Below are 13441 nucleotides of genomic sequence, written 5' to 3'. Positions count from 1 at the left end.
CAGAGTTCTGGGATTACAGGTGTGAGCCACCGTGCCCAGCTGCCTCTCTATGTGTACAGAGTGTGTGAGCCTGTGTGTGTGCATGTGATGTCTGTAAGCCCCCTCCCACCCTATCTTTACTCTATTGTTCCAGCACCTGACACTACACCTACTATGGTAAAGCAGGCCTTCCCTAAACATCAATGAAGGAGAGGAGTAAAGTTTGGCAATTCTCACTGATGCTTTGCAATAGACATGTCTATTACATGTCAATTACACTTCCTAGCCATGTCTGGGGTCCACAGAACAGGCAAAGAATCTTCAGCGCTCAGAGGAATTTCTACCTGGACTTGGAACTATGAAGCCACCCCCTTATTTGTGTCTAGCCCCCAGCCTGGGGAGACACCAGGTCATGGTTGTACTATTCAGAGTGGGCCAAGACAACTGGTGTTAGTACAAAAGACAAGGAAAATCCTTCAGGGCTCACCCTGGCATCAATTTTTAGGTGTGGAGCAAAATACTTGTACGCAGATGAAAAAAATCCCAAGAATTCTACAAAACCCACAAGCCCTTTTGGAGATAAGACACAGGAAGAAAAAAAAAAAAAGGCCATTGGTTTTTCCCTGCAAGTCTGATTTAGTGCTCTCTAAGGTTTAGGGGACAGGAGGTTCTTTATTCAAGTCCATACTCCGAAAACCATGAAAGTGGCTGCTTCTCTATTTTTAGGGAAATTAATCCAACCAGGGTAATTACAGCAACTCGTACTGGAAACTGATGACTCATCAAAAAGACAGGAAATAGAAAATTTTACATTCTTAAAGGTACAGCAGACAGACTATTTTCAGGATGCTTAAGTTGCCCTTTTCAAATTCAATCAGGGGATGCAATATTTGTCTAAGTATGATGGTCAAGACAGTTGGGTGATTCTCAGGTTTAGTCAACTGGGCTCTACCTGGCCCCAGTTCGGTGAGTCTTTCATGCGGAATTATTGTTCAAAAAGGGAAAAATCAATCTGCTAGGGTAAATACAATGGGGGCTTGTGAGGCTGGGAAAGGCTGAACCCCCCAGGAATGCCTGCCTTTACCTGGCTAGCCCTCACCTTTGCTGCTTGATTACAAAGCTGGCACCAGAAAGGGGCTTTGAAGACCGCCGTGGTCTCAAGCAAAGAGCACTGGAATTTGAGCCTAAAGGACCAGGTCCGGGGTGTGACTATGCGTGTTCCTGGGACTGCTTCCTCATCCATGCAATGGGCACAATAAAAGCTGCCCCAATGACTTCATGAAAGGGCAAACAAGATAACACTCAGGAAATCATAGTGAAATAGTCCAGAACAGTATGTAAACAAAATATCCATCCCAGCTGCTCATGCCTGTCATCCCAGCACTTCAGGAGGCCAAGGCGGGCAGATCACTTCAGTCTGGGAGTTCGAGACCAGCCTGGCCAACATGGCGAAACCTCATCTCTACTAAAAAATAAAAAAATTAGCTGGGTGTGGTGGCAGATGCCTGCAATTCCAGTTACTTGGAAGACTGAGGCAGGAGAATCGCTTGAACCTGGGAGGTGGAGGATGCAGTGAGCCAAGATTGTGCCACTGCACTCCAGCCTGGGCAATAGAGCGAGACTCAGTCTCAAAAAAAATAAAAATAAAAAAACCAAAAAACAAAAATTAGCCAGGCATGGTGGCACAAGCTGTAATCCCAGCTCCTCCAGCAGCTGAGGCAGAAGAATCACTTGAACCCGGGAGGTGGAGGTTGCAGTGAGCCATGATCGCACCACTGCACTCCAGCCTGAATAACTGAGAGAGACCCTGTCTCAAAAAAATAAAAAATAAAATAAAAAGAAAGTATCCATCCCATCCACATTTGCCATGCAGACAGTTGTGTCTTGAACTGCTGGTATCCTCCTCCTCTCCTTTTAAAAATTATTTTTGAGATGGGCTCTCGTTCTGTCACCCAGGCTGGAGAACAGTGATGCAATCAGAGCTTACTACAGGCTGGAACTTCCAGGCTCAAGCGAACCTTCCAACTCAGCCTCCCAAGTAAATGGAACTAAAGACACAACACCACACCCAGCTAATTTTTGTATTTTTTGGTAGAGATGGGGTCTCACTATGTTGCCCAGGCTGGTCTCGAACTCTTGGGCTCAAGTGATCCTCCCACCTCGGTCTCCCAGAGTGCTGGGATGACAGGTGTGAGCCACCGTGCCCAGCCTCCTCCCCTTTTCAAATTCTGTCTTATGTCCTCTTTTGGGACCTGGAGTTCTCTATCCCTCCAAAGAAGCGTAGAGGCTCCCCAATGCTGAGTTAGCTACGGGAAAGTTTTCTGCTGTTTCAGAGCATGCTGTATTTTGTGACAAAGCGCTGGTTATATACACGTTATAAAGAAAATACTCTAAAATTAACCCAAGTGAAGTTCCTCGTAAATGTCTCTTTTGTAACCGTACTATGTAAGTATGTGTATATACAATGTCGTTCTTTGAAAAAAGCATATAGGCTAGGAATACAACATGAGTAACCTTAAGAAATACGAATTTTACTGGCAGGAAAGGTTTGGGAGGTGCAAATTCTCCTAAGACTAACATTAGCTATAAAAAATGTAGTATTTCAGTGCAATTCAATATTTTCTTTCATCAAGGCTCAGTGCCTCGGCCCACGAGTGGGGAGGAATTCAAGAAGCTGACTGTGTGTATTGCAGCTGGAACTCCTTTTCCAATCCAGATTCGTGGGGACAGGGCATGGGATCGTGGACTTCAGCAAAAATGGGAATTCCTGCACTTTTGCCCGGAACACTAGCCACTTGGCTGGGAGGGCGACATTCCTGCTGGAGGGTGCAGTAGCAACCCAAACCCAAGATCAAGTAAGGAACAGCTGCAGGAGATGGATGCAAGAACTTGGGGCGGTGAGGGATGCCCAGGCCTCTCTCTGGGCCGGCTGCTGCTGCGTGATTCCAGGATCTGCCACCTCCACGGCCATCCATCCCAAGGAATTGTTTAGATGTTAAAATCCACACCATGTTCCTTTGCTAGAGTCTCCAAGGTTAAGGCTACCAGGGTGGTAAATCTCCATTTGCCAAGAGAAGTGGGAAGATCTGTACACAGGGTGACCATCTTAGAAGGAGATATGTTTTTAACTAAAGAAAAAAGAATGTCAGGCATAGTGGCTCATGCCTGTAATCCCAGCACTTTGAGAGGCTAAGGTGGGAGGATCACCTGAGGCCAGGGGTTTGAGGCCACTCTGGGCAACACAGTGAGACCCTGACTCTAAAAAAAAATTCAAAAAAGAAAAAAAGGGCAGAAATAATTCATTTATTTAACCCAGAAATGGTTATAATCGGAAACCTTGCAATCCTCTTACACAACAACTGTTTTGGCAAAGCCCCCATATTCCAACAAATATTAAACTGTGCTTGCCATTTGTCTAAGGAATCTTGCATTAATAAACATGAAGAAGAACACTTTTACCTCCCACTCTCAACGACAGGACAAAACAAAGACCAGCTGTATTCATCAATGGGCCCTTGTTCTGCACATAAAGGCTAATTACATTTTGCTTCAAGCCTACACATGGAAAACTTTACTGCCGTTGTCTCCGCCACAGTCAGCCCGTGCTGTCCCAGCTGACGCATGGTGATAACTGCTCACGATAAACCGGGGTCTCGGAGCAGCCTCAGTGCCACAGACCTGCGGGCTTCTCTCCAAAACAGGGAAGAGGGATGGGTACCCTGTGACATCTCCCCAAGACAGACAGGCAATGTGGGCCCAGTCCGTCGTGGTGATGCGGTGAAGGTCAATTTCCTCCAAGGCCGTTAATTTCAGAAACGCATACCACGTCCTGCTCTGAGCTTGCTGTGAATAGCTTCTATCTGTCGACAGCTTAGCCTCAGACTCTCACCATGCCAGGTGCTGTACACACACATCCCATTCCTCTTTAAAACCACCCAGCATGCCGGGTGCGGTGGCTCACACCTGTAATCCCAGCACTTTCAGAGGCTGAGGCGGGCAGATCATGAGGTCAAGAGATCAAGACCATCCTGGCTAACATGGTGAAACCCTGTCTCTACTAAAAATATAAAAATTAGCTGGATGTGGTGGCGCACGCCTGTAATCCCAGCTACTTGGGAGGCTGAAGCAGGAGAATCGCTTGAACTCAGGAGGCGGAGGTTGTAGTAAGCCGAGATCGCACCACTGCACTCCAGCCTAGACGACAGAGCAAGATTCCATCTCAAAACAACAACAGCAACAACAACAACAACAACAACAAAAACCACCCAGTGACTTGACTTCTGGTATGCCCATTGTACACGTCAGAAAGGGAGATGGACAGCTCATAGCTCATTCAGGGTCACGCAGAGAGCTGGTAGTGGACCCTAGTGAATCACTCCCAAGTCAGTCTTTCTCCAAAACCCATCTTCCTTCATGCCTCTCCAATTCCCATCAACAAATATTTAAGAATCCCTCCTTTTTTTTTTTTGAGACAGGGTCTTGCAGGTTGGAGTACAGTGGTATAATCTAGGCTCACTGCAGCCTCAACCTCCTGGGCTCAAGCAATCCTCCCACTTCAGCCCCATAAGTAGCCGGGACTACAGTTAGGAGCTACTACACTGGGATAATTTTTGTATTTTTTGTAGAGACAGGGTTTCACCATGTTGCCCAGGCTGGTCTTGAACTCCTGGGCTCAAGTGAGCCGCCCGCCTCAGCCTCCCAAAGTGCTGGGATTACAGGCATGAACCACTGTGCCTGCCCCTAAGAATCCCTCCTTCAAAAGAGGGGAAAGAAGTTATTTTTGAAATGCTGTAAGACCATATGTGAAAAGATTTGCCCCCAAGGGGCTTATATTCATAAGCATGAATGAAAACATGTCTGGTCTAATAAAATACATGTAGGTTGGACTTGAAGCAGGTGGAATAGTAACAAATCTGTCCTGGAAAATAAAAGGGGAGGGAAAGGCAGAGGGGGAGGTCTCAGAATGAGTCCATGGCCTCCAAAGTTAAAAGAAAGTAGCCAAGATCCAATTCTCTCAGGCCATTCTCTGCATTTTTGGGGGATGACTTACTCCGGGAACTATTACAGTACGTGGTTGGTCCTAGGCTGCCTTTGTCAGTGTCAGACCGTTTCTGATGTGGGAAATGCCCCGCCAGGCTGCACCCATCCTACCCCACAGGCAAATCGTTTGGAACCTCTGGACGGTCCTCCCCAAGACAGGCTTCGCCAGGCTTGCATCTTCACAAACCTCTGCAAACCCTGACTTGACTCATCTTCCAATCCCGAATCCCATACCACCCTCTTTAGGAAGACTTCCTTGACAATTCTTTCCCTGTGCTCCCCTGGTGCCAGGGATGTACTATGCCCTTCCCCAGCTCCCCTGGCTGGTGGGAGGAGAGAAGGGATCAGGTAAGGGGTCCCTGGCGCTGCCCTGGGTCCCTCTCCCCTCCCCAAGGCCACGGCTCCCCTCAAGGGGGCCCTCACCTTCAGGCTCTAGCTATCTTTCCCCCCTCTGGCTCATTCAAACCCAGGCATGGAAACCCTGCCGGTACTATGAGCCTAGGAACTGCACCTCTGCAAATAGGGCCAATATTGACTGTTTTTTTTTTTTTTTTTGCGATGGAGTCTGGCTCTGTAGTCCAGGCTGGGGTGCAGTGGTGCTATCTCGGTTCATTGCAATCTGCCTCCCGAGTTCAAGCGATTCTCCTGCATCAGCCACCTCAGTAGCTGGGGTTATAGGCACACGCCACCATGCCCAGCTGATTTTTATATTTTTAGTAGAGACGGGGTTTTGCCATGTTGGCCAGGCTGGTCTCGAACACCTGATCTCAGGTGATCCACCTGCCTCGGCCTCCCAAAGTGCTGGGATTACAGGCGTGAGCCACTGCACCCTGCCAAACTCTCCTTTGACTATCCCAATGCGGGTGCCCTGCCTGCCACCTGTAGGCTCCCTGTCTGACCTGCTGACAGTCAGTACCCCATCCCCTTGACTGCAGCACTGGGCATGCTGGATTGCAATGGCCCGTCTCCCCATGGAGCCATAAAAGTCTCAGAATTTGCACAGGGCAAGACACAGAAGAAGCCTCTGTGAACATCTGTTGAATCAATGAATGAATCTATTATCTCTGAGCCATGCGCCTATCATCTAACCGAGTGAGTCTCTTTCCCTTCGTGCACACCACGCCCCTTGGCCTGGCTCACCACTGGGGAGACAAGAATGTTTCTTACTTCAGAGGGCAGGTGGGGCACACCCCAAGAGAGCCACTGCCCTCTCAGCTACAGTCCTGAGACAGGGCTAATTTTTATGTGAAGGACAGTCAGCCCCTGACATGTTTTTTAAAACTAAAAAAAATTTTTAAAATTTTTTTGGGGGCAGGGTCTTGCTCTGCTGCCCAGGCTGGAGTGCAGTGGTACGATCATAGCTCACTGCAGCCTCAACTCCTGGGTTCACGTGATCCTCCCACCTCAGGCTCCCAAGTAGCTGGCACTACAGGTGCACACCACCATGCCCGGTGAAATATAGTAATTTTTAAAAATCAGATTTACTGAGAAAAACAACTTACTTAGTGCAAGTAAGTAAGTTGCTTAATCAGGTCCAAGCAGAAGTAATTGAGAGAAGAGAGTAGCTGATCTAGTGGTGATGTTTTAGTCTTTGTAAGTTTCATACTCATGATCAGAATCCGTTCTGACCACCAGGGTGGGAAGCTGGGCTCTCGAGGTCTCGGGCTACTAAACGACTCAGAGCAAAGGGCCAAGAACCCCATACAGCATCCTGAAAGCAACAGATCCAGCAGCACCCTCAAAGCCCAAGGTCACGTGAGATGGGGCAGAGGGACAGTAAGTGCCAGCACCCCATACAGAGCTGGAGCCTGGCGGGACAGTGGCGCCATTCAGAAGCACTCATCTTCTTGCCGATGCCCACGGAAGCACTGTGTGAGCCCAGTGCAGGGACCTTTGTAACTGGAATATGGAAACCCAAGAGACACGGCAGTAAACACGCGTGTGTGTTTCCACAGAAGATGGCAAGAGCCTTCCAGAACAGGAAAAAGGGGTTCAAACTCTAGCCTGGCATCGCCCCCCCGGGAATTTGGTAGAGGAGGCAATGGCTAGGAGCAATTTCTGCCATTTCTTCATCTTTTCATGATTTATGTTGATTATTATTTCTTCCTTGCTGGTGTTCTGCATGAAAGATGGGCTGGTAAAAAGGACACTTGCAGTGGACACATCTAATTTCCTTTGGACGAGAGCTGGGTAGGAACTTGGCCTTTTGTGACTCTGCCTGCCCGAATCTGTGTCTATCCATATATCCACACCTAGCATTGTTAGGTATGACATGAACCCCTACGCCTGCATGGGAATGTGCTTATTCTGGGGCAGGCCTTCCTAAAGGGCCCTGGGAGAAATGAAGAACTGTGGCCCAGTGAAAAAGACATGTGATTTACCCAGACCCAACTCCACACAAAAAATGTCCCATGTGTCACATCTTATATAAACTAACTCCCAAATTTTCATGGCAGAAGGCATAGCAGTGACCAGCATTCACAATAAAGAAGGAAAGAAGTTTGTTGGAAGGATTGATTACCCGTGAGTGCTAGAACGTGCATTGAACCGACGCGAGTAACTCATGGGAAATACACTGTGTCCCTGCAGCAGCACAGAGGTCAAGAACCTTCTCGATCCTGCCCTACTCAAGCAAAATCAGGTGAGAAATGCATACAGATAAGGGAGGCCAAGCAGAGAGACTTACTTTGCAGTAGTTTCTTCATCGTATTTGGTTTTCAGGTCAAATAATTCTGTTCGAGTTTTTTCCAGGGCTGAAAGGCAAAGAATTACTAACTATTTAAATGAAATTTTAAAAGAATGCATACACAGGTAATCTATTCCCATTTCAAAAGAGGCAAAGATTTCTGTGAAGAGCGAGGTGTGTGGAAAAATAAAGATTAAAGAAACACAAAAGAGGCCAAGATAATGAAAATATAAAAAATTGAATAGGAAATCCCCTTTCATTTCTGCCTCATCTAATCCCAAGCACCTACAAAGACAGAACCAATGTTAACAGTTTCCTCCCTCCCTCCCTTCCTCCCTCCCTTCCTTCTTTCCCACTCTCCCTTCCTTCTTTCTTTCTTTCCCTTCCATTTTTAAGAGACAAGTTTTCTCACTCTGTCACCCAGGCTGGAGTACAATGGCACAATCACAGCTTACTGCATCCTTGAACTCCTGGGCTCAAGCCATCCTCTTGCCTCAGCCTCCCAAGTAGCTGGGACTACAGGTGCAAGCCACTACACTTGGCTAATATTTTAAAACACTGTTGTAGAGACAGGGTTTTGCTATGTTGCCCAGGCTGGTCTCGAACTCCTGGCCTGAAGTCATCCTCCCACCTTGGCCTCCCAAAGGGCTGGGATTACAGGTGTGGGCCACCACACCTGGATGATTTCACGTTTTAAGGTGTACTTTATTATTTCTGGCTGGGCGAGGTGGCTCACACTTTGGGAGGCTGAGACAGGCAGATCACCTGAGGTCAGGAGTTTGAGACCAGCCTGGCCAACATGGCGAAACTCTGTTTCTACTAAAAATGCAAAAATTAGCCAAGCATGGTGGCGCATAGGCTGTAATCCCGGCTACTTGGGAGGATAAGGCAGGAGAATCGCTTGAACCCTGGAGATGCAGGTTGCAGTGAGCTGAGATCATGCCACTGCACTCCAGGCCTGGGTGACAGAGCGAGACTTGTTTCAAAAAAGTGTAACAAAATAAAAGAAAGTGTATTTTATATTAAAAAAATTTTTCATACATAATTGCATGTATATATGTGTGTGTATATATCTTTTTTTATTTTCTACCCCCATAAATGGGATGGTATGAATATTTCTTGAGACTAGCTCTTTTCCCTGGGCAGTATGGTATGGGAGTCCTTCCACATGTGGATGCAGGCAGTGGCAATAACCATCAGTTCTCTCATCAGGATACCTGGAAGTGAAGCTGCTGGCTGAACAGCTTGGGCACTGGAGCTTTACATAAATGCCACCCAGCTGGCCTCCCAAGAGGCTCCTTCCATGCCCATCCATTCCATAAGTACCACTTCACCCTCACCAACATTGGATGTTTCAATAATTTTTGACAAGTCTTTGTCAGGCCAGAATTGCTATATTTTTTTTAAAGGCCAGGTGCGGTAGCCCACACCTGTAATCCCCCAGCATTTTGGGATGCTGAGGTGGGAGGATCGCCGGAGGCCAGAACTTCAAGACCAGCCTGGGCAACACAGTGAGACTCCATGTCCATAAAAGAAATAATGAAAAAAAAAAAGTAGCCATGTGTGGTGGTGTGTGCCTGCAGTCCCAGCTACTTGGGAGGCTGAGGCAGGAGGATCACTTCAGCCCAGGAGTTTGAGGCTGCAATGAGCTATGATTGTATCACTGCTCTCCAACCTGAGCGACAGAGGGAGACTGTGTCTCTAAAATGAAATAAAAAATTAGGCCGGGTGCAGTGGCTCACGCCTGTAATCCTAGCACTTTGAGAGGCCAAGGCAGGTGGATCACTTGAGGTCAGGAGTTCGAGACCAGCCTGGCCAACACGGCGAACCCTCGTAAAAATACAAAAATTAGCCGGGCATGGTGGTGTGCGCCTGTAATGCCAGCTACTCAGGAGGCTGAGGCAGGAAAATCACTTGAACCTGGGAGGCAGAGGCTGCAGTGAGCCGAGATCGTGCCACTTCACTCTAGCCTGGGCAACAGAGCGAGACTCCATCTCAAAAATAAATAAATACATAATTAAAAAATACTGACAGTCTGACAGGCAAAACAGTCTTTCACTAATTGAATCTGCATCTCCCTGACTGTAAAAAAACTTTGCATTTTTTCATATGTGTAGTTTCCATTTGCATTTCTTCTGTGAACTGACTGTTCATATCCCTCACTTATTGTTCCACTGCACTGTTTCTCTCCTTTAACGGACTGATTGGCAGCCTTTACATTTTTTAATTATCCGTTTGTCAAATTTGTTGTGATTATTTTCTCCCACTCTTGTCATTTGTGTTTTAAGTTGAATTATGACTTCTGATGTCTGTCTACATTTAAATAATCTGCTCAGTTCTGGGTCATCAAAAAAAATAATAAAATTTTAAAAACACATTTAAATGAAATACATGGTGATGCTTCTCTTTCAGAAATAAAAAAGAGAGGCTGGGCGTGGTGGCTCACTTGAGCTCAGGAGATCGAGACCGGACTGGCCAATGTGGTGAAACCTCATCTCTACTAAAAATACAAAAATTAGGCGGGCATGATGGTGGGCATCTGTAATCCCAGCTACTGGGGAGGCTGAGGTGGGAGGACTGCTTGAGCTCATGGAGGTAAAGGTTGCAGTGACCTGAGATCACGCCACTGCACCCCAGCCTGGGTGACAGAGCAAGGCCCTGTCTCAAAAACCAAAACCAAAACAAAACAAAAAAAGAAATAAAAAAGAGAGGGCTGGGCGCGGTGGCTCACGCCTGTAATCCCAGCACTTTAGGAGGCTGAGGCAGGCGGATCATGAGGTCAAGAGATTGAGACCATCCTGGTTAACATGATGAAACCCTGTCTCTAATAAAAATACAAAAAATTAGCTGGGCGTGGTGGCGGGCGCCTGTAGTCCCAGCTACTCGGGAGGCTGAGGCAGGAGAATGGCATTAACCCAGGAGGCGGAGCTTACAGTGAGCCGAGATCGTGCCACTGCACTCCACCCTGGGCGACAGAGCGAGACTCCATCTCAAAAAAAAAAAAAAAAAAAAAAGAGAGAGAGAGAGAGAGAAAGAAGTTTAAAGATACTGTAAAAACTTGAGCATAACCTTTTTTGGTGGCTTTTAAATTTTAAAGGTCTGAAATTACTGTTCTCCTTAACTTCACTTAGGGTAGAAGTGAGTTTTTTTTTTTTCTATTATTGTTCCAAATGAAATGTCAGTCCTTGACAGTTTGGTGATTTAGACGTGTTTGTTGGAAAAAGAGCAGGAAGCAAGGATGGCGTGTGGAAGGGATGAAAATGGAATTGAGATCCTCCCACCTCTACATTAACAACTCAAAGTCAGTGAGGAATGAGGCGCAGCAGCTGGCGGGCGTGCTGCGGAATTCTTCAGCGTGGGCTCCCGGCAGCTCCCACGGCCCCGAAGAGCAACAGGTATCCGCGGGGACCGGGGCGGTCAGGGGGCCGACCCAACTCTTCCCCTGGGTCCTCCCCACATCCATGGTACTAGGAAGGAGAGTATCAAACCTGTTTGTAGGCTCTGAACCTTATGCTCCGCTTCCTCCAGCTTTGAGGTGGTGGACATCTGTGTCTCCTGCAGCTTTCTGCAAAGGAAGAGGATGAAGCCAAATTGGTCATCTCCTTTACCAACTGAAATGCACGTGTGCCTTTCGGCTGAGCTCAGCTCCCTCCCTGCGCTCAGCTGGCGGCAGGCGCGCCACCGCCCGCAACGACACGTGTGCCGTGGGCCCCGCTCCCACAGCTTCCACACCCCAACTCTGTAACTGCGTGTCACATCACGGCAAGTGTGCAACCCGTGGGGCTTGACGGGTGGCAACTGGCGTAGAAGGTTATCCTAAATGTAATTTGTTCTTGAAATGCCAGATTTTAAAAAGAAAAAAAAAATCATCATCACGCACTCATTGTTTTCTGAAGTTAGCCCAAGAAGAATGATCCATTTACATTCTGCTGACACAATGAAGGAGTTTGTTGGAATAAAGGATGCACTAAATAGATGTGGCAGCTGTTCCGTCTCTGCTATGATGGAATGCAAACGCAACTGCAATACCTAATGGGGACATTGTGAATGCTCGCAACTGCATTCCACAGATTCAGATTTCCCAGGATCTCTAAGTGAATTCCCTGGTCAATAAATAGCATTCCTTCCTCTTAATCTGGAAAAAAAAAAAACCCTCCAAAAATAAGTTTATTATTTTTATATCATATGAATATAACATATGCTCTCATAATAATAAACTGGGAATACAGAAAAGTAGAAATGACACAGTTTACAAAGTCACCCCAATTCTCATCACTTCTAGAAAAGCACTGCTAATATTTTCATGTATTTCAATTATGGACACTCAGGGATGTAATCAAATATGACAAGAGCATGGAAAGTGGAAGATTCTTACTATTCCTTGGCTCATTTCCACTCCTCAGATAGAGTTCCTTTGTATTTTTCTAAAACGTTTCTGCATGTACAGAAATACGACATCATATGTAACAGGCTAAAGTGTAATATGAACAAATATGTAACATACTATAGCAAAATATGAATATGTAACATATGATACGTAACAGCCTATAGTGTAATATAAGCAAACACATAACACACTATAGCATAATAGAAATTAACGCGTAACAAACGATAGTGTACTATGAACGAATACGTAATAAGCTATAGTGTAATATGAACTAATACGTAACACGTTATAGGGTAATATGAACTAACACGTAACACACTAGAGTGTAATATGAACGAATGTGTAACACACTAGGGCGTAATGTGAACTAACACGTAATGAGCTATAGTGTAATACAAACTAATATGTAACATGCTATAGCATAATATGAATTAATATGTAACATACTATAGTGGAATGTGAACTAATGTAATATACTACGGTGTAATATGAACTAATATGTAACATGCTATAGCATAATGTGAATATGTAACACACTATAGCACAATATAAATTAATATGTCACATAGTATAGCAAAATATGAATGAATGTAATATACTATAGCATAGTATGAACTAATATGTAGCATACTATAGTGTAATATGAATATGAAATAGGCTAGTGAAGTAGAAGCGTTTAATATACTACAGTATAATATAATCTCCCTGCCCTGTTCTTTTCATACAAAGGTGATCACAACATGCACCACATTCTGGGGTCCCTTATTCACTTCTCTCCGTATTTTGGAAATGTTCTATTCCAGCAAACATAGTTCTTCCTCATTCTTATTAAATAATTAACTTAAGCCTCTGTGGACACTCAGATTGTTTCTAGGTTTCTTTCTACGGAACAGTCCCTCAATGATCATTGTGGAGATATTGTTGTACAATTTTGAGAGTGAATCTGTTGGATGAAATGCTAATAGAGGAATTACAATGGCCAAAGGGTATCTGCAATTTTTTTTCTTTTTTCTTTTTTTTTTTTTGGAGACAGGGTCTTGTTCTGTCACCCAGGCTGGAGAGCAGTGGCATGATCTCGGCTCACTGCAACGTCTGCTCCTGGGTTCAAGCAATTCTCATACCTTAGCCTCCCAAGAAGCTGGGATTACAGGTGTGCACCACCAAGTCTGGCTGTTTTTTGTATTTTTAGTAGAGACAGGGTTTCACCATGTTGTCCAGGCTGGTCTCAAACTCTTGGCCTCAAGTGATCCGCCTGCCTTTGCCTCCCAAAGTGCTGAAATTGCAGGCATGAACCACCTCGCCTGGCCACTTTTCTTGTTTTGATAGATAGTGAAAAACTTCTCAACAAA

The 13441-nt window shown here is 45.8% G+C and overlaps 1 protein-coding gene across 6 annotated transcripts in view; it reads right to left on the bottom strand.

Annotated features, from left to right (window-relative positions):
* Positions 1 to 13441, bottom strand: part of CUX1 (cut like homeobox 1) — a 474797-nt gene that overhangs the window by 162527 nt on the left and 298829 nt on the right. For all 6 annotated transcript variants that reach the window (XM_030796740.1, XM_030796741.1, XM_030796742.1 and 3 more), the window contains exons 7-8: positions 11194 to 11270; positions 7706 to 7772 (exon numbers count right to left, since the gene is read on the bottom strand). In XM_030796740.1, the coding sequence (XP_030652600.1) occupies positions 7706 to 7772; positions 11194 to 11270 (144 nt within the window). The remainder of the gene's footprint in view (positions 1 to 7705; positions 7773 to 11193; positions 11271 to 13441) is intronic.

This window comes from Nomascus leucogenys, chromosome 17 (genome assembly GCF_006542625.1).
Source record: "Nomascus leucogenys isolate Asia chromosome 17, Asia_NLE_v1, whole genome shotgun sequence".
NCBI classification, from domain to species: Eukaryota; Metazoa; Chordata; class Mammalia; order Primates; family Hylobatidae; genus Nomascus; species Nomascus leucogenys.
This window is presented reverse-complemented; position numbering and strand designations above follow the sequence as displayed.